At 58.0% G+C, this 20,827-nt stretch overlaps 1 protein-coding gene across 10 annotated transcripts; it reads left to right on the forward strand.

The window, feature by feature from the left end:
- Positions 1-485: 485 nt before the first annotated feature.
- On the forward strand, positions 486-20,120 carry PNPLA6 (patatin like domain 6, lysophospholipase). 10 transcript variants are annotated; one of them, XM_045774284.2, is made up of 34 exons: positions 486-621; positions 714-782; positions 1,111-1,198; positions 1,370-1,452; positions 1,622-1,719; positions 3,446-3,586; positions 3,678-3,837; positions 4,152-4,232; positions 4,449-4,577; positions 4,934-5,014; positions 5,112-5,274; positions 5,524-5,607; positions 5,900-6,009; positions 6,135-6,302; positions 6,389-6,466; positions 9,971-10,176; positions 10,406-10,537; positions 10,619-10,742; positions 11,189-11,302; positions 11,558-11,633; positions 13,275-13,418; positions 13,590-13,653; positions 13,920-14,088; positions 14,285-14,467; positions 14,652-14,770; positions 14,976-15,132; positions 15,447-15,563; positions 15,651-15,720; positions 16,159-16,275; positions 17,965-18,266; positions 19,054-19,170; positions 19,389-19,485; positions 19,608-19,717; positions 19,826-20,120. In XM_045774284.2, exons 2-34 carry the CDS (start codon positions 756-758, stop codon positions 19,898-19,900), a joined length of 3,984 nt encoding a protein of 1,327 aa, XP_045630240.1. In that variant the 5' UTR covers positions 486-621; positions 714-755; the 3' UTR covers positions 19,901-20,120. The 10 variants fall into 10 exon arrangements, 9 of the variants coding, with proteins under 9 accessions (XP_045630240.1, XP_087723444.1, XP_045630238.1 ...); XM_087867318.1 differs by having other exon boundaries at positions 576-632; positions 714-788; XM_045774282.2 differs by having other exon boundaries at positions 576-632.
- Positions 20,121-20,827: the final 707 nt, after the last annotated feature.

Here is a 20,827-nt window from a genome sequence, read left to right on the forward strand (position 1 = left end):
GTCCCAGTGATGCTTCACACTGTCAGAGACCCCAAACTTTACTAATGGCGTGACGGTAAATCTAGAATCAGTTAGTAGCACCTTGCGAGCCCGCCCCACTGCGAGCGTCCAGGGATTCCTCGGAGACCTCCGCATTACCCCAGGACCTCTTGTGTGGGAGTTTCCAGCAGCACTCTCGAGCGCCCCAGCCCGTAGGTATCCCCAGGGGCAGGTCTGGGTCAGAAGCCAGACCGACCCCGTGGCTTGAAGGCCCCAGTTTCCCTGGGGTGGGGCATCCAGTCTTATCAGGGGGTTGCGGCATAGGGTCTGCTGGGTCAGGATTGATCAATCCCTCAGGGTAGAGGCTAGGAGGGGGCCACTTGCGGGAGGAAGGCGGGCCCTTCGGGGATCCGTTCGCAGGCTGCTGACTGTGGGTGTCCGGCCGGCTGCCCTTTGGCCCCAGGGTGGGGCTGTATCCGTGGGGTGTCTAGGCGGCCCGGCGTGTGCGTGAAGGAAGCCAGGCTGGGAGCCAGGGACTCGCCTTGCTCCCTAGCCTGGGCATCGAGGTCAACTTACACTACCCCTCTGCTCTGCAGCGCCCCACCAGCCGTTCCCTGGCCAGCGAAGCCATCCAGGCGGCGAGTACGAAGGGGGTAAGGCTCGAGGTAGGGGCAGGGGAGAAGCGGGCCCAGAGTGACGACTTGCACCGGTTCCTCCTGCTTCTTATTCCCCAGGACTCCTGGCTACCAGACCTGCCGCCCAGTCTGAAGTAACTGATGGAGGCTCCGTTGCAAACCGGAATGGTAAAGGTTGGGTTGTGTGGCGCTGCGGGGACTACAATTCCCGAAATGCTTAGCGCTCATCATTTTGGTCCCGCGAGAACCAGATCAGACAGAACTACGTTTCCCGGCGTGCACCGCGGGCCGCGGAGCCGCCGGAAGAGTTGCGCCCCCGGGGAGGGAGCATCGGCGGCCCATTCTGCAGATGGGGCCGTCGAGGCACGCGCCGATTGTGACCTCCTCGGGGGCGGCGGACTTGACAGAATGGGATGGGGACGGGGGCGTCCCGGCCTTCGGGGAGGGCTCGGCAGGCCGGGTATGCGATGCGCAGCCAGTGCCCTTCATCCCGCAGGTGCTGGGCGTGATGATTGGGGCCGGAGTCGCGGTGCTGGTCACGGCCGTGCTCATCCTCCTGCTGGTGCGGAGGCTGCGAGTGCCGAGTGAGGACCCGGAAGGCCCCTCCGGGGAGGCGGCGGAGTGGGGAGCTGAAATTCCTGGGTGACTGAGGCAGTAGAGTTGGGACTTAGGGGAGTCTGCACGCAATGTCCTCATCTCTGGCCGCGTGGAGACTGCGCAGAGCTCAGAGTGCTTCTCTCTCCACTTATCCCCAGAAACGCCAGCACCGGATGGCCCCCGGTATCGATTCCGGAAGAGGGACAAAGTGCTCTTCTATGGGCGGAAGATTATGCGGAAGGTGAGTCTAGGACCCCTCGGGTCCACGCTGAACGCACAGAGATTCTTTCCTTTCGTTTTTACACGTCTTAGTAAGCCCGTCCTCCTTGACTAGGGTCCTCTGGATCTGGCCCCTTCTTCCCTCGGTCTGAACTGGCAGGTCACCCATCCCCCATCCTTAATTTTCCTAGGTATCACAATCCACTTCCTCGCTGGTGGATGCCTCCGTCTGCACCACTTCCCGGCCACGCATGAAAAAGAAACTTAAGATGCTCAACATTGCCAAGAAGTAAGGCTGTACTGGGGTGTACCTGGCACTGGGGGCTATCTCAGGGACCATTTGAGTAATCAGCCCACACCAAGGGTGGATCTAAGGGTTCTTTGAACCGCACGGACTGTTTTGGGAGTCTTCCCACATCAGAGGGGCTATCTCAGAGCTCTCCCATACCAGACAGGCCAGCTCTGGTGTCTCTGTGCCCTGAGACGGTGTATCTCAGCGATGTTCCCCCTACAACGGGGTGTCTGTGAGCCAGTTATCTCTGGTCAGTATCTCAGATGCTTTGTAATAGGTTTAGGGGTCTCCCCACACAGGAGGTGATTCATTGGGGTTAACTCAGGTGGTTCTGTGACCTACCGGAGGGGCTATCTCTAGCTTTTGTTTTCTAGGGGTTATCTCAGCAATCTCTCTACATCAGAAAGCATCTCTCTATGTCACCTACCCTGGAGTTCTTCCTACACTAAGGAGGCTATCTTAGGCGTTTCTGTTCCCCAGGAGTTATTTCAAGAATCTTCTTGCTCTAAGAAGCATAGGAAGGACATCTCAGGGTTCCATGCCATCAGCAAAGGGCTATCTCAGAATCTCTGAGAAAGGCTCTCCCAGGGATCTTTCTAAGTTGGAAGCTGGCTGTGAGGTTGGTCTCCTGACATCATGGAATATACTTGAAGGTCTGTCTCAAGGGTGTCTTCGCACTAAGGGCTATCCCACGGAGGGTGTCATCCCGGGGCTGTGATCAGCAGATGTGTCATCACATGGCTTTTTGTGACTTCAGTAGGAGGGCTAGCTCTAGACCCTCCATGATCAGTTGAGGGTCTATATCTCCTGTCTTGGGGGTTGTCTACGTGTGTGCATACTGTTGAGGAGTTATACTGATGTTGTCGTGACCTTCGGGGAGCTATCTCAGCTCTCTGTGAACTAGGCAAGGGCTAGCCCAAGATCTCTCTGATCAGAGGGGAAGCTCTATCTAGATTTGTCTATATCATGGAATTTAATTCAGGCGTCTGCCCATTTTAGAGGGTCTATCTCAGGGGGCTTGTGTCTGGGGAGGGGCTATCTCAGTAGTACCTGTGACTTGCAGGGAAGGGCTCTTCCAGGTCTGGGAGTAGCAGAAGAGCTGTATCTGTACTTTCCACGTACAGTGAGAGCTATTTCAGGAGTTTTTGTGGTCATTGAAGGGGTCATCTCAGGGTTCTCTGAGATCTGGAAGGAAAGGCCAGCTCTGGGAGCTTTACAAAGGTCAGAGCAGCTGATGGGGTTTCCTTGTATGATGGAAGCTACTCCAGAACTGTGCTTGCATTAGGGAAGCTATCTCTGGGTCTAGTCTGCCCTAGGAAGGATGGTCTCAGGGGTCCCATGATGAATGGAGGTACAATTTCTGGGGTCAGCCCATATTTTATGTCAGGAGTCTGCCAAACTAAAGGGGTGATTTCAGGGTTTTACGTCAGAGGACGGCAGATTTTTTTGTAAGGGTTCAGATCAGTAAACATTTTAGACTTTGCAAGTCATACAATTGTATTACAATTTTTTAGCTTTGATTGTTGAGTGAAAGCAGCCGCAGGTAACATGTGAACGAATTAACGTGGCTGCATGCCAATAAAATTTTATTTACGGAAGTAGGTAGTGGGCCAGAGTTTGCTGACCCTCGGTTTTTGTGATTTAGAGGAAAGGTTATGTGGGCATCTCAGGTCTGCCCGAGCCCTCTCCCCACTTGACCCCTGCACCTCTCTCTTCCCACCAGGATCCTTCGTATCCAGAAAGAGGCACCCACGCTTCAGCGGAAGGAGCCCCCGCCTGCGGTGCTCGAGGCTGACTTGACGGAGGGCGACCTGGCTAACTCCCACCTGCCCTCCGAGGTGCTCTACATGCTCAAGAATGTCCGGTCAGTGTTGGGGTGCAGGCGGGGGGGGGGGCTGCAGAGCTGGGGGCTCACCTGACCTCCTGCATTCCTCCCCCTCCCCCCCATCCAACAGGGTGCTGGGCCACTTCGAGAAGCCGCTCTTCCTGGAGCTCTGCCGACATATGGTCTTCCAGCGGCTCAGCCAGGGGGACTACGTCTTCCGGCCAGGCCAGCCGGATGCCAGTATCTACGTGGTACAGGATGGGCTGCTGGAGCTCTGTCTGCCGGGGCCGGTGAGTGGACCAGCTGCGGGGCACTGCTGGGAGATGGGCAGTGGGGACTGGGCGTTGCTGTTGGTCAGCGGGGTTAGTGGTCTTTTGAGATGTACAGGCAGAAGTTGGGAACGAAGGTGCAAGGGTGTCGGGTTGGTCTACACAGTCAGTGGTTATGATGCTGTTCAAAGATTTGGTGGGTTTGGGGATCGGGGTGTCAGTGATCACTGGGTGGTGAGGTTGAGAACCAGTGGCATGCTCAGGGGTTGGAATGCCAGTTAGCAGGGTGGGGACAGCCCCGGTCAGCCCCCCGGCCCCCGCCCCCTGTGTCTCAGGATGGGAAGGAGTGTGTGGTGAAGGAAGTGGTCCCTGGGGACAGCGTCAACAGCCTTCTGAGCATCCTGGATGTCATCACCGTGAGTAATCAGTCTTGGGGGACAAGGAGGCTGGGTATGAGGACCTAGTCAGTGGGCTGGTTTAGAGAGGGTCGTCTGGGGGGCCCCAACCTCCGAAAGTCCTCTCCGATGCTGCCAGTGGTCTCGCAAGGTGCTGGCATTGGGAAGGACTTGGGGAGCAGTGAGGCAGTGCACAGCCCCTGATCTTGATTCTCCTCATCCTCCCCACACCCACAGGGCCACCAGCACCCCCAGCGGACTGTGTCTGCCCGGGCGGCCCGAGACTCCACAGTGCTGCGGCTGCCGGTGGAGGCCTTCTCTACCGTCTTCACCAAGTACCCTGAGAGCTTGGTGCGGGTGGTGCAGGTCAGCGGGCCTTCGGCCTCCCTCCACCTGCCTCCACCCATCCCAGGCACCTGCGGGCTGGCGCTCAGCAGCCAGGAGGCGCTCAAGCTGTGCTTATCAGCCCCGAGCAGCCAGCTCTTTGGGGGCCCCTGTCCCCTCCCTTTAGCTGCCTCCACCCCTTCTCCCCAGGCTTCTGCCACCTGATTGTGGGTTTCTCCCTGGCTCGCCCTCTGCGCCTGGCCAGCCCTTTACTGCTCCCGAACCTGACCTTCCCTACACGTCCACCCCCTTAATGCCTAGTCCGCATTTTCTTCCGCTTCTTGTTATCTGATTCTCGTTCCCCAGTGTATCACGCCCCCCTTTTTTCCTGGCCACAGATCATCATGGTGAGGCTGCAGCGGGTCACCTTTCTGGCACTTCACAACTACCTGGGTCTGACCAATGAGCTGTTTAGCCATGTGAGTTGCGCAGGGAGCGCAGGGAATATGGGGCCGGGAGGGTGGTGGCGGGATGCATGCCTCCCAGGACCTACCACAGGGTACTCTCTGTTACCAGGAGATCCAGCCCCTGCGCCTCTTCCCCAGCCCTGGCCTCCCAGCCCGCACCAGCCCCGTGCGTGGCTCCAAGAGGGTGGTCAGCACCTCAGCTACTGAGGAGCCTAGGGAGACTCCTGGCCGGCCGCCTGACCCCACTGGGGCCCCACTGCCTGGACCGGCAGGTATCAGAGATGACCCCAACCATGTCCCAGGGACCCCATAGCTAGGTACCCAGGTCTGACTCCCATTTGCTCCCCTGGAGACCCCCTGGCCTTGGCCCCAGGGGGCCATCAGAATCACTTTCCTAGTCCCCCAGTCCTCAGACTGTGAGCCGACCCCTCTCTAAACCCCGTGCAGTTCCCTACCCTGTGATCCTAGCTTTAGGCCTGGTGGCTTTGAGGGGCAGGAGCCTGACCACGTGTCTCTCCCAGGGGACCCAGTGAAGCCCACATCCCTGGAGGCTCCCTCTGCCCCCCTGCTGAGTCGCTGCATCTCCATGCCCGTGGACATTTCAGGTTTGGGGCACCAGGTGGGGGAGGGGGGCAGCCATCAGGTTTCTGGGTTGCCTGTAGGCATACCAGCCTTGATTTTTCCCGTCTGTGAAGTGGGAATACTGGCAGTATTCTCATGATTTCTTTGTGGGTAATTATTAAGACGGTGTCTTCGCAGCAGTGGTTAAGAAGGATTCTGAGGGCGAGTGCAGTAGCAGAGTAGTCACGTCTGCGCAGATAGGGGATTTGGCACATAAGTCAACTGGGATCACTCTCATCTTTATTGTTTTTATAAATTACCCCCTGCCCACCGCAGGCTTACAGGGTGGCCCCCGCTCAGACTTCGACATGGCATATGAGCGTGGTCGGATCTCCATGTCCCTGCAGGAAGAGGCTTCAGGGGGGCCCCAGGCAGCTCCCGCTCGGGTAAGGCCTTGCCCTTGCCCCCTCCCCTCCCCAGTGCCCTCCCAGAGCCCTGGCCTGGCCCATAGTGGCATCCCCGAAAGAAGGTCAGGTGGGAGCACAGAGGTCACAGGCCCTGCCCCGTGCAGACCCCCACTCAGGAGCCCCGGGAACAGCCAGCAGGCGCCTGTGAGCACAGCTACTGCGAGGACGAGCTGGCCACCGGTGGTTGCCCCTTCGGCCCCTACCAGGGACGCCAGACAAGCAGCATCTTTGAGGCAGCGAAGCGGGAGCTGGCAAAACTGATGCGGATTGAGGTGGGTGGCCACGGGGTCCTGGGGCATGTGGGGCAGAGAACGGGGAGGCCCATATGGGCCCATCTCAACCCCCGCTTTCTCTCCAGGACCCCTCCCTCCTGAACAGCCGGGTTTTGCTCCATCATGCCAAAGCTGGCACCATCATCGCCCGCCAGGGGGACCAGGTGAGGCTGACCCCTGGTCTCTAACGCAACCCTGACCCAAGACATTTTTCTGATCTCTGATCCTTACCCTTTGACCCTGTATGTACATCTCTCCGTGTGTCATTTCCATCCCTGCCCCTAGATGCTATGACTCTGATCTCTCTGCCCTCTGGACTTCCTGACCTTTCCTCTCTAATCCTCAAACCTTTTACCTGAGGGCCACAGCCCTAGATCTCTCTTACCTGCCCTGGTCTTTCCTGTGACTGCTGTTTTGTGACCTTTCAATTCTACGGTATGCTCTGATGTACTGTCTGCTTCTCCTCTTGGGTCCCTGCCAGGATGGGTATGCAGTAAGTCTGTAGGATCAGAATCTGGACCCAGAGGCCGTGAACTAGCCCCTGGAGCTGGATTTCAGGGCTTCCTGGCAGCACCTGGGAGTGTAGGAAATTATATCCCACAAATGCATCTATTGTCCACATGGGGAATCTGAGACCTGGTCATGATTTCACAGTCCGGAAGCACAGAGGAGGAGGGCTCTGGACTGGGGGGGAGGGGCAGAGTTGTGATCACACTCCAGCCTGACTTCCTCTTTGACCTTGTGCAGATCATTGAGATAGTTCTCAGGTTCCTCATCTGTGGAATGGGGTATTAACAGTACCTCCCTGCTAGAATTGTCACCAGGATTGAAAAGTGGCTCTGTACTGCTTAAGGTTTTCAGAGGTGGCAGGCTCGGCGGGGGGGGGGGGGGGGGGTCTGGAGCAGCTCACGGGGAGACTGCTGGGTAACATGACAGAGGCACTGAGACTGCAGCCCCACCTCAGGGGAGGGGGAGGGAGGGCCTGGGCTTGGAGGGGGTGTGGAGGGGGGTGGCCCACCTGCTAGCTGGCTGGGATATTGTTGTATCACTTGGTCTGTTGATTAAGCTGTCACTTCGAGCTGCTTATTACAGGGGTGGACTCCTTTCTATAGAGGAAGTTGGGTGAGGCTTTTGCCAGCTGACCATGGTACTTGGGGGTGGGAGGAATCGTGGTTACACTGTGGCTCTTGTGCTGGGCCCCGGGGCCCTGCTTACCTGGGAGACTCTGTTGGGCTCAACTTAGCCCCAGCCTGGCCTGCTAACAGACCAGACTGGTTGGTCTGCAGCCGCTCAAGGCTGCTGGGGGTCTTCAGAACTTTGTTAGGGACATTGATCTGCTTTGCCTCCCTCCAAAATTTCATACCAGTGGTTTTTCATTCGGGGGTGGTTTTTAAGCCCCACCCCCACTCTAGGGACATTTGCCAAGGTTGAGAGATTTTTTATTGACTTGGGAGGGTGCTACTGGCATCTAGTGGGTAAAGGCCAGAGATGCAAGAATGCACAGGACAGCCCCCCCCAGCAGAATTATCCAGCCCCAAATGTTAATAGTGCCAGGGTTAAGAAACTCTGCTTTACAGACATTTTCCAAAGGGTGCTTCATGAAACACCTATATCACAAGCAGGGGATCTGTGCTCAAACAGATTTGGGAAATGTTGGCTATTCGATCCCTTTGTGGAAGCCCTTTGTGAACACCATTAGTATATTCAAGGCTCTGAGAAGTCTTGCAATGAAGAGACTTGCATCACCTTGAAAAGAAACCTCATACCCTTTAGCTCTTCTCCTCTTGCCTCCTAACCCCCACCCTAGCGGTAAGCAGCTCCTAATCTTAGGTCTCTCTAGACTTGCCTGTTTTGGACATTCCACATAAACAGAATCATACCGGATGAGGCCCCCCGTGGCTGACTTCTTTCACTTAGCATCATGTTTTCAAGGTTCATCCACGCTGTTGTGTGTGTTGGTACCACTTCTTTAGGATGAAATCATCGGGGGTGTGGGCCTACCGCATGTTGTGCATGCACTCGTCACCTGATGGGCACGAGTGATTCCCACCTTTTGGCTATTATGCATAATGCCGCTGCCACGATTTCTGCACGAATTTCTGTGGGCATGTAGGTTTCCATTTCTTTTGGGTGTATATCTAGGAGTCAAGTTGCTGGGTCAGGGCAGTTCTACTTTTAACTCTTTGTGGACTGTTTTTGACTTTTGCCAGACTGTTTCCCAGAGCGGCAGCCCTATTTTACATCTACACCCTAACACGTTTAGATGCTAGTTACCCTCGTGTGTGCAGGAGCGTCTCACGGGTTTGAGTTGAATTTCCCTAGCGATGGATGATTTTGAGCATCTTTTCTTTATTACAGATCTTATTTATTTATTTATTTATTTGAGAGAGAGAAGGCACAAGCAGGGAGGAGGGACGAGGGGCAGACAGACAGAAAGGAGCAAGAGCAAGCTCCCCGCTGAGCAGGGAGCCCAATGACAGGGGCTGGGGGCTCGATCCCAGGACCCTGAGATCATGACCTGAGCCCAAGACAGACGCTTAACTGACTGAGCCACCCAGGTGCCCCTGATTTTGAGCACCTTTTCATGTGCTGATTGGTCCTTTATCTTTGGAGAAGTGTCAGTTCAGAGCCTTTGTCCATTTTTTAATTGAGTTAGATTTTTTTTTATTATTGAGTTGTTAAGAATTCTTTATGTACTCTAGATACAAGACCCTTAGCAGACATGTATGATTTGCAAATATTTTCTCCCAGTCTCTGGGTTGTCCTTTCACTTTCTTGATAGTGTCCTTTGAAAGTCAAAAATTTTTTTCAATTTTAGTCAAGTCCAATTTGTCAATTTTTTGTTGTTGTTGCTTATACTTTTGGTGTCCTATCCAAGAATTCATCGCCAAATTCAAAGTCACAAAGATGGGCTGCTGTAGTTTCTTCAAAGAATTTTATAGGTTTAGCTCTTACATTTATGTATTTGATTATTTCGACATGGGGTGAGGTGAGGGTCCAGCCTTGCTTCTTACATGGGCTACTTGCTCGGCCTAAGCAAAGAGGGTTTAAGCTCAGCCACACCCCTGCATAGCCACTCCTTCCAGCCTCTCGCTGGCTATGTTGAAAATGTATGGCCCTTGGAGCGCCTGGCTGGCTCAGTTCATAGAGCATGTGACTCTTGATTTCAGGGTTATGAGTTTGAGCCTCATGTTGGGCATAGAGGTTACGTAAAATAAAACTTTTTTTTTTTTTAAGATTTTATTTATTTATTTGACAGAGAGACAGCCAGCGAGAGAGGGAACACAAGCAGGGGGAGTGGGAGAGGAAGAAGCAGGCTCCCAGCAGAGAAGCCCGATGTGGGGCTCGATCCCAGAATGCTGGGATCACGCCCTGAGCCGAAGGCAGACGCTTAACGACTGCGCCACCCAGGCGCCCCTAAAATAGAACCTTTATTAAAAAAATAATTTATGGGCCTTAATTTGAGCTCAGATTTTGGTGATCCATTAGTAATGTCTGCCCTGGGTGCCGAATGGGAATTAGATACATATGCTGCACAGCTCAGAGCTATCCAAAGCCTTTACTCCCCCCCTCCAATTTTTCCTTCCTTAGCCTTTCTTCTGGGTGCATCGAGCTGGGTGGAGGCCGGGACTGTTGCCCATGTGCCCATCTCTGCCTCTGCCCCACAGGATGTGAGCCTGCACTTTGTGCTGTGGGGCTGCCTGCATGTCTACCAGCGCATGATTGACAAGGCAGAGGATGTGTGCCTGTTCGTGGCACAGCCTGGGGAGCTGGTGGGGCAGCTGGCAGTGCTCACGGGCGAGCCCCTCATCTTCACACTGAGAGCCCAGCGTGACTGCACCTTCCTGAGGATCTCTAAGTCCGACTTCTATGAGTACGGCTGGGCACCCCCTCTCCATGGTGGGGTGGGAGTGGCACTTGGAGGGCCCCCACTTGACTCCATTCTTCTGTGGCAGAGGTCATCCCTCTGGATGCCCAGTGCCTTTCCAGGGCAGCTTTGAGCCCTTCTGATCCCACTGCAGGCCGTCACCCACCCTCTCCACTTCCTAAGGAATGTGCCAGGGCACCCCCCCAGCCCATGCACCCCTAACTTTCCCTTCCAGGATCATGCGTGCACAGCCCAGTGTGGTGCTGAGTGCCGCGCACACTGTGGCTGCGAGGATGTCGCCCTTTGTGCGCCAGATGGACTTTGCCATCGACTGGACGGCGGTGGAGGCAGGACGCGCTTTGTACAGGTGCAGCCCTTGCCTCTTCTTGCAGCTCAGGCCTTGCCTAAGACCCAGCCCAGACCCTGTCTTACCCGCTCCCCACCCCAGGCAGGGCGACCGCTCCGACTGCACCTACATTGTGCTCAATGGGCGGCTGCGCAGCGTCATCCAGCGGGGCACCGGCAAGAAGGAGCTGGTGGGCGAGTATGGCCGCGGGGACCTCATTGGCGTGGTGAGTGCAGCACCACCCACTGCCCTCTGATCACTCCCGCTACGCGTTCCCCCCACCTCTCCTACCAACAAACACGTCGTCCCAGGTAATCTGATGGGTGGGAGATGGCGACTCCCGACCTTTGGCCTAGCCCAGTCCGCTTGCCCAGCTCCTTTCCGTGGGCAGGAGGGGGCAAATTCTTGGGGTGGTGAGTCTTAATCGGACTCTGTCCCCAGACATCTATTAGAAGAGGAGACAGGCCCCGCATCCTCCCTCCGGGCATGGATCCCTAACCCTCTCCCTCTCCCTGAAGCCGTAATGAGTACGGGGTTTGATTTCCACCCATATCGGGGTCTGTCGGGGTAGGGCGGTCGCGCCTCTTGTCTGCACCCACGGTTCGCTCCCCCTTTCCTATTGGGGCCTCCGGGCTCAAGCAAACCTGGTCATGTACGGGGGGGCCCCCCCAGGTGGAGGCGCTGACACGGCAGCCTCGTGCCACGACGGTGCACGCTGTGCGGGACACGGAGCTGGCCAAACTTCCGGAGGGCACCCTGGGCCACATCAAACGTCGATACCCTCAGGTGCCGCCCGAAGCTGTGTGGGCTGGTCTCCTACTGAGGGGCGGGGGCCGAGGGGGCAGGGCCTAATAGGACAGATTGAGGGCGGATAGAGCCCCAGGGAGCGGGGAGGAGGCGGAAACCCTCGAGTTTGGGCAAGGCTCTTCGGCGTGAGGCCCAAGTAACGGGGACCCAGGCACCCCGGTAGGAGGAGGGAAAAGTAGAACTAAAACAGTTGCTCCTCTCGTCTCATTGGAACGCTGGCCTCCCGTGCCCCAGGTCGTAACTCGCCTCATCCACCTGCTAAGCCAGAAGATTTTAGGGAATTTGCAGCAGCTGCAAGGACCCTTCCCAGGTGAGAGCCGGCTGTCCCCGGGAATGCTGGGGGATGTAGTCCGACGCCTAGAACACGCTTGGGGGGGGGCTAAGCCCTGGGCATGCTGGGAAATGGAGTCCGGCGTATAAACCACGCTCTGGGTGGGGCTTAAAGTAGGAGTGGGATCTGATTTCTGGTGCTTGCCGGAGGGGGTGGGGGATGGAGTTCGGGGTCCTGGGCACGCGGGGAAACAGAGCCCTAGACCCAGGCCATGCTTTTCATGTAATCTAAAATACCTGTCATTGCCGGCGGGTGGAGTCTTCAGGGGCGAACTTGGTTCTGGGTGTCGGGGCCTGCGGACGAATGGAGTCCACATTCTGAGCACGCTGGGGGAGAGTGTCCTAGGAGAGTATGCTGGGAAATGAAGTCCGTGGGGTGGAAGCCGGGGCTGGGGGCCAAGTTGGGAAGGGGCTTCTGGAATTCCTGGCCAACTGAAAGGTGTAGTTTGCTGAGTTAGGGTACGTTGGGAATGGAGTCGGATTCCAGGTGCATGGAAATGAGGAGCAGAGATTCTGTGTGAGGGAGAGCCTGAGTCAGCCGCGCCTCTACACCTGCTCCTGCCTGCACCCGGGGTCTTCTGCCCCTTCAGCCTTGACACCTGGATGGTGGGGGCAGTGGTGAGCCTTGGCTAAGGCCCGTCCCGATGGTCAGGGTCTTCCCCCAACAGATTTTTTCCCCAGTCTTGGCCCATGAGTACGAATCATTGGTCCACCCTTGTCACAATTGTGGGGCAGCCTTGCTGGCGGAAACATTAAGATCTCGGGCCCCTGAGTGCCTCTCTGTTGATGAGATACAGAAAAGTTTCCCAGGGAGCACCTAATATGTACTAGGCCCTGTGCTGGGCACAGGGGCTGGGGAGAGTGCACAAAGCAGATGAGGCTCCTAGAAGGGTTTACAGCTTGGCAAGCAAGATGTTTGAAAAATACAAAGAAAAAGTGTGATGTCACAAGCTGACACATACAGTGAGGAAAACAAAAGAAGGCCTTGATGGAGTGTGACAGAGGGAGGGAGGTTTTTCTGGGGACAGTGAGCTGGGACTTGACAAATGAGATAGGGCGTGGCCTTGAAGAGAATGAGGAAGGCCCCCGCACATAGGGTTTTGTGGTTTTGAAGCACTTCAAGGAGGATAGTGAGCAAGGGGAAGGGATGGGGGGAAGGGGCAGGTCATGTAGGAGCTGGGAGCCCCAGAAGGTCGTTTAAGCTTATTCAGAATGTTTGGGGAAGCAGCTGGAGGGGAGGAGGCAGTGAGAGGTCCAGGTAAGAGGCGGGGGAGAAGCTAGGAAGCAACAGATGGGTCAAAAATATATTTGTTTCTGACTAGTTTTGTGTTCAAGTCCTTTCAGTGGACAGAAGCACCGAGGCCCGTCCGCGCAGGCCCGGTGGCGTGCTTGTAGGATTATGCAATGGATCCTGTTGCGATTAAGTCCCAAATTGAAGGTCAGATGGCTAGGTCTTATCAAGACGGGACAGGGTGAGGCTGTGGGTCCAGGCCTGAGGCCTTGACCTCTGCTGTGGTGTCACGAAGCCTCAGTTAGGTGGGGCGGGATTTCTGGGGAGGAGGAGCAGGTCCACCTCTCCAGATGCAGGATGCACTGCAAATCTCCCTCACTGGGGTCCCAGCAGGCTCGGGACTAGGCGTCCCCCCTCACTCGGAGCTTACCAACCCGGCCAGCAACCTGGCAACGGTGGCCGTCCTGCCAGTGTGTGCTGAGGTGCCCATGGTGGCCTTCACTCTGGAGCTGCAGCATGCTCTGCAAGCCATCGGTCAGTGGCGGGGGGTGGGGGTGAGAACAGGCCACTGGTCTGTGGGGGGGGGGTCATGCAGGGCGTGTGTGGGTGGGGCGGTGGCCAGTGGGGTGGGGTGGGGGTGTTGTGGGTCAGGCCCCCAGTTCTCTTGACCTGGGTGTCTGACTCTCCATCGTCACCCATCCTCAGGTCCCACGCTCCTCCTCAACAGCGACATCATCCGGGCCCGCCTAGGGGCTTCTGCTCTCGACAGGTCTGTGTTCGGAGTTTGAGGAGGTGGGGGATAGACTTGCAGCCTAGAACGCCTTCAGATCGGGTTGAGTTCTGGGTGGTGGACCAAGAAGCATGTGCCCCTTCAGTCAGTGGGAGAGCATGGGTAGAATCGCCCCTGAGGGCGTGGACATGTGGGGGCCTGGGTGTCTAGGTTCCTCTCCTCCCAGGAATGCAGCTACATGGTTTCTAGGAGGTGTGGGACCCATGACCAACCCCCAGGATGACTTAGCCCTACCCCTATCCCAGCATCCAAGAGTTCCGGTTGTCAGGGTGGCTGGCCCAGCAGGAGGACGCGCACCGCATCGTACTCTACCAGACTGACGCATCGCTGACACCCTGGACCGTCCGCTGCCTGCGCCAGGCCGACTGCATCCTCATCGTGGGCCTGGGCGACCAGGAGCCCACGCTCGGCCAGGTGCGGAGACCGTGCATGGTGACCCACCCCCCACCTCCCGACCCTGTCCCCTGCCGTCCAGTGCCTGCACCTGGCCCCGTGCACCCTCACCGTGGGGTTAGGCAAGCAGGGACACAAGCTCGGCCAGGTGTGGAGGGTGGGGAGGAAATGACCGAGGATGCGAGGATGCCTGACTTTCACCCCTGTTTCCCCACAGCTGGAGCAGATGCTGGAGAACACAGCGGTGCGTGCCCTCAAGCAGCTGGTGCTGCTGCACCGGGAGGAGGGCCCCGGCCCCGCGCGCACGGTGGAGTGGCTCAACATGCGCAGCTGGTGCTCAGGGCACCTGCACCTGCGCTGTCCGCGCCGCCTCTTCTCTCGCCGCAGCCCTGCCAAGCTGGTGAGCGCCGCGCCTGCAGGGGCCCCCCGCAGGGAGCGCTGGCCTCTAGGGCCTTTCCGGGGCGGGGCGGGCTGAGAGACCTGTGGGGGCAGGAGCGGTGGTGTGGAGGCCCAGACAGCGCCTCCTGCACCCCCATCCTCATGCGTCTCGTCTCTGCCCCGCCCCCACCCATGCCGCATCCCAGCACGAGCTCTACGAGAAGGTTTTCTCGAGGCGCGCGGACCGGCACAGCGACTTCTCCCGCCTGGCGCGGGTTCTCACCGGCAACACCATTGCCCTCGTGCTGGGCGGGGGCGGGGCCAGGTGAGGGGCGGTGCTTGTCCCACGGGCTCGCCCTGAGAGGAGGGATTAGGGTGCCTGAGGGGCGGAGCTTATTCCCCAGGAGCGGTCCTGCAGGGGTGGGGCTGGCACCTGTTCCTTGCCTGTGGGGGAGGTGGGAGAAGAGGAGCTCCGGGGGGCGGGGCCTGGGGGATCTCCAGTGGGTCCGTGGGTTTTCTCTCCCTTGCAGGGGCTGCTCACACATCGGCGTGCTGAAGGCGTTGGAGGAGGCAGGAGTCCCTGTCGACCTGGTGGGCGGCACCTCCATCGGCTCCTTCATCGGGGCCCTGTACGCGGAGGAGCGAAGCGCCAGTCGCACGAAGCAGCGGGCCCGGGAGTGGGCTAAGGTGTGTATGGAGGGGGGCGCCTACCGCAGGAGCACCCTGAATCCTGATCCCAGAGGGGCTCCTGGGCTTTTTCTGCCCTTTTCCTGACTTCATCTGTAATCCCTTCCTGGACGCGAATGACAAAACCTCCAGGACCTTGCTGACCTCTTGTGACCTCCTGGTTAGTGACCCTAGTCCCCAGCTCCCCGCTGGAGCAATCAGGACCCTTAGTGACCACCTCGTTAGTGGCGTGACCACCTCGTTATTGGCACGACCATCTCGTTAGTGGCGCCAAGGGACTCCCGTTCGACCCCAGCTAGCCTCCTTGCCCCTAGAGCATGACGTCGGTGATGGAGCCGGTGCTGGACCTCACGTACCCCGTCACGTCCATGTTCACCGGGTCGGCCTTCAATCGCAGCATCCACCGGGTCTTCCAGGACAAGCAGATTGAGGTGTGCCCTCTGCCCTCACCTGCCCTGTCCCCGCTGCTCCCCACAGGAGTCCCCACTCCTCTCCCAGCTCGGTCCCTGTGCCCATAGGACCTGTGGCTGCCATACTTCAACGTGACCACGGACATCACTGCCTCGGCCATGCGTGTCCACAAAGATGGTGGGTGCCCTCAGCTGGCCCCACAACGACCTCTGCAGTTGTGTGGGGAGGGGGTGCAGGGAGGGCAGCCGAGCACCTGGGACATTGTTAACATGAGTGACCGTCCACCCTGGCCTGATTGATGAACACTAACCATCACCCACTAATGCCCCAGAGGCCCCAGGTATGTCTCTCCTCAAGGGTGGGAGGCTGGGGGATGAGTCAGGCGCCTCACCCCCTCACGCCGTCCCCGCAGGCTGCGTGTGGCGTTACGTCCGGGCCAGTGCCTCCTACTGCCCCTACCTGCCCCCGCTCTGCGACCCCAAGGACGGGCACCTGCTGGTGGACGGGTGCTATGTCAACAACGTGCCAGGTCAGCGAGCCCACCGGGCTGGCCGGGCCTCTGAGCATGTCTGAGCGTGTCTGTGCGTGTTTGTGTCTGTGTGTCCCGCTGGGCAGGCTCCCTGTGGCGGTACGTCCGCGCCAGCATGACGCTCTCGGGCTACCTGCCGCCGCTCTGCGACCCGAAGGATGGGCACCTCCTCATGGACGGCGGCTACATCAACAACCTCCCAGGCAAGTGGCTGCCCGCTCACCCACACGCATGAACACGTGCAGGCACACACATGGACGGGTGCACAGCGGACACGCGCACACACAGCAGCAGATACGTGGGCATGCCCGAGGACAGGCGTGTGTGGAGCTGGAAAGTGCACCCATGTACTATGTTCAGCATGGACTGACACATATAGACACACGTGCGCACACGGAAGGGACACGCAGGCCCAGCGGGACACCCGTCTGGGTTCACACCAGCCACGCCCGTGCTCACACGTTCTCGCTGCTCACAGTGCGGGTGGCGTACTCACGCATGCACGTGGCCCATGAAATTAGGCCCGTGTCTTTGCACACCAGTCTGTCCACATACACACTGCGCGCTGCCTCCGATGCGCACAAGTGTACACACACAGATGGCGGGCACCTGCGCGTCCGAGGGGAGCTTTCAGATGAGCAGGGGCCGGCGGTGCCACTGAGAATTCCGCGAGCCCGGAAGTGAGCACACACAAGTGGGCACACGTGCTAGCTGCACATCCACTCTCAGCCCCAGAGGCCGGAAAGCAGCCAATGGCAGCAAATCCAGCCACACTCTGTCGTTGTCGTGTACACCTTGTCTCGTGGCTGCCTTTGTGCCGCAGTGGCAAAGTCAGGTAGTTGTAAGAGAGGAAGTTATTTTCTCTCCAGCCGCTTTGAGAAAAAGTTTGCGAAGTCCTGCCGTGTGTGCTCTGTGCACACGCTAACAGACACACACACGTGTGCAGATCCCCAGGCGGACAGTGCTGATCTACACACACGTGGACTGAAATGCACTCAGGCCCAGGTGTGTGTTTAGAGCTGTGGACACGCAGACACGAGACACACACAGATACAGAGATGCACGCAGGCGCACGGATGTGGGAGCATGTTCCTAGACACACAGATAAGCTCATGAGGGACTCGTGCAAAGTCTGCTGGAGACTCAGGTATCTTCCTGGGCTGGGCCTGGCTATAGGATCCTGTCCCCATCCCCTCAGGCTCTCCCAGACCCACTCAGGGACCCTCTGTGGGACACACGGACACGCAAACACAGACCCACAGGCACACCACCCTCCTCACGGGGCTGTCACCTACCCTTCACGCCTCTGTCCTATTTCCTTGAATCTCCTTGTTCTTGGTCATCAGACGGTCATCCCCGTCTCAGCCCCAAATTTCCCCCCAGATTCTCCCGTATCTCTGATACCACTTTCTCCCCAGCAAATCTCTGTTGCTGTCTCTGCTTCCCTGCATTTCTCTCCTTTGTGGCTTGACTTCCATGCCTATCCGTGTCTGTTTTCTTGCTGCTTGGGCTCCCTGCCTCTCTGACTCTGTCCTCCTGTGTCTCTGTTTCCTGGTATCTTTACGGCTCTTTGTCTTTCCACAGCACTCCCCTCCACGCCTCTGTCCCCCCATGTGTCTGACCTGGTGTCTTTTTTTCCCAGCAACTTTGTCCCTTTGCCTCCATCTCCTCCATCCCTCTAGCCCCAGTTCCCCAGACTTAAAAGCTCCGCCGTCGGACCCCCCCTCCTCAGCATCATGGGCATCGATGTCTGTGCCCTTTGCATACCAGCATGTTGTTTGCATGGGGTTTTTGTGTGACCATTTGCATGATGGTGTTTTTGGGACTGGGTTGAATGTCCCTGCCCTGGGCCCTGGTGGGGAGCTGCCTGCTGACCGCCACCGGCCCTACAGCGGACATCGCCCGCAGTATGGGTGCCAAGACGGTCATTGCCATCGATGTGGGAAGCCAGGATGAGACAGACCTCAGCACCTACGGAGACAGCCTGTCTGGCTGGTGGCTGCTGTGGAAGCGGCTAAACCCCTGGGCAGACAAGATCAAGGTTCCAGACATGGCCGAGATCCAGTCTCGCCTGGCCTACGTGTCCTGCGTGCGGCAGCTGGAGGTTGTTAAGTCCAGCTCCTACTGCGAGTACCTGCGCCCGCCCATCGACTGCTTCAAGACCATGGACTTCGGGAAGTTCGACCAGATCTATGTGAGCGGGTGGGAGTGGCCTGGTGCCCGTATGGTGGGCTGGCAAAGCTTTATTACCTAAAGCCCAGGGCGACCTGAGGGAAAGGATGGTAGGGCTCCATTCCCAAATGGGATCCTTGAGGAACAGAGTGGTAATTGATTTGTGATGTCTGCAGTGAGTGTGTCCAGGGAATGTGGCTGTGCATGTGCCATGTAAGAACTGAGTTTCCCACAGTGCGCCAGCTGCACTGCCTGAAGCACGTTAGAGGTCTCTAATGCCATTTCTGCACTGGTGGGAATGCGAACAGGCGATCAATTAGCCATGTCTGCCTCAAGCATGGGAGCCGTGGGGGAGCCCTGCGTGGCATAGCTGCTGATCTGAAAAATGCGTCTTAGCCCACGGCCGCTGAAATTGATTGGGAGCTGAGTGTGCCGTGATGGATTAGTGATGTCTGTCAAGGCTTGGGAGATGGGGATGTCTGCAGATGTATTGTGTATTTGCAGCCCTTGAAATAAGCTGACACACCATCATCTCATGCCAGTTGGTACTTGGCGCACTGTATGGGGCTGAGGGGGAAGGACTGTAGAGAGATTGATGGGACACAGGATGAGGAATATGGGGACAAGTGTGCTACATGCAGCTGGCTTGGAAATGAGTTGAGTCTCAGACGCCAGCTCCCCCAGAGCGTCAGGCTCTTGAGAGGCCAAGGAAGGGTCCACAGAATGGAGATAAGCAGAGAAGGGGAGGCAGAGAACACATTAGGGAGGAGGGCTTGCAGGCACGGCTCCAGCCTCCTCCCTTCCCGCAGGATGTGGGCTACCAATACGGGAAGGCTGTGTTTGGTGGCTGGAGTCGGGGCGACATCATTGAAAAGATGCTCACGGACCGGCGATCTGCCGACCTTAACGAGAGCCGCCGCGCAGACGTAAGCCTGTGACCTCCCTCAATGGGGCCACTCTTAACCATAGAGATTCTCCCAGCCTGGCTGAGGCACCCCCAAAACTCAGATGATTTAGTTGGATTTAGTTGAGCCCCTCAGACCAGAGAGCTCCCCATTGGCTCTCTGGGGCCCCGGAGACACCACAGCCCGACACTCCGGGACCCCGCAGATGCCCCGAGAGCCTCACCTACACCACTCCGCAGGTGTTGGCCTTCCCCAGCTCTGGCTTCACTGACTTGGCGGAGATCGTGTCGCGGATTGAACCCCCTACGAGCTACGTTTCTGACGGCTGTGCTGATGGTGAGGGGCCAGGGGCACCCTCCAGGGGTGGGGGGCGGAGCTGGGCCTGGGATCTGTGGGATATGGCTGGAGACGTCAGGCCAGCCCGCACCCCCTCACTTCACGCTGCTCCCTCATTCCAGGGGAGGAGTCGGACTGCCTGACGGAGTATGAGGAGGACGCAGGCCCTGACTGCTCACGGGACGAGGGGGGCTCTCCTGAGGGCGCGAGTCCCAGCACTGCCTCTGAGATGGTGAGAGTGGGTGGCCCTGGCCCTCCACAGGGTGGGGGTGACACGGCTGAGGCATGCACGAGCACTAGTGTCCCGTGATGTGTGCATGTGGCGCTCCTGTCCCTGCAGGAGGAGGAGAAGTCCATTCTCCGGCACCGGCGCTGTCTGCCCCTGGACCCTCCCAGCTCAGCTGCAGATGCCTGAGGACCTCAAGAGGGGTCCCCCTGGGGCTGGGTCGGGGCTGAGCCCTGTGGGGGTGGCTCACTCCTTCTCTGCCTGCTGCTATGCCTGTGACCCTCCTGGGTCCCCCTTGAACCCCAGCCCCCGGGGCCCACACACTGGACTGCCCTGCCCCCAAGGGGAGGGGCCGCACCGCACTGATGGCCATGATCAGTCACTCCCAATAAACCTTCCTCTCTTGGAAGCGGCCTTGTGTCGTCTTTGGGTTTGGGGAGCACCTCGCCCCACCTTCCATGACTAGGATGGCCGGAATTGGGGCCGAAACAGCCTTGAGCTTTTCACGGTACCCACGTGCCATGCCCAGCCTCAGGCCCAGCTAGCTTACCCCACTGTGAGTGCTCTCTCAGAATTCCCCTATAGGCCTACTCAGTGCTGGCTTCAGACCACAGGACCTCTGAATGCCATGTGTACCCCCTGGGCATCACAGATTTTTGGGTGCCCACTCTGGCACCCCTCATTTCCCTTACTAGGTTCCCACAGCCTTTGCGCTCAGTAGGCCGGACGTACTGTGTGCAGGTGCTTTGTGTTTTCTATACGGTCCTGCTGTGTGCAGCACAGAGCCTGGTTCCTAGAGGACACTGCATATGCGCAGGCTTGAGGACTTTCACAGGCTCCTGGGCTTTGGCCCTACTGTGTGTTCGGCTGTGGGCACACAGAATGAGTCAGTCTCTACGGTGTGCCGAGACCGGTCCCCGAGGGTTCTCATTCACTGTGTTGGTGTGTCCAGACTGTGGAACCAAACCGCCTGGTGTGAAACCCAGTCTTGCTTCTTACTGGTGGCCTCTGGCTTGTTACTGAAACTCTCTGAGCTTCCCTTGCTTCACTTGGGGAGTGGGGATGTGGGTCGGATGTTACTATTCCAGCCTGGGCCCGGCTCCTGGCCAGTGCCCC

This window comes from Ursus americanus, chromosome 14 (genome assembly GCF_024610735.1).
Source record: "Ursus americanus isolate L20-20 chromosome 14, mUrsAme1.1.p, whole genome shotgun sequence".
NCBI classification, from domain to species: domain Eukaryota; kingdom Metazoa; phylum Chordata; class Mammalia; order Carnivora; family Ursidae; genus Ursus; species Ursus americanus.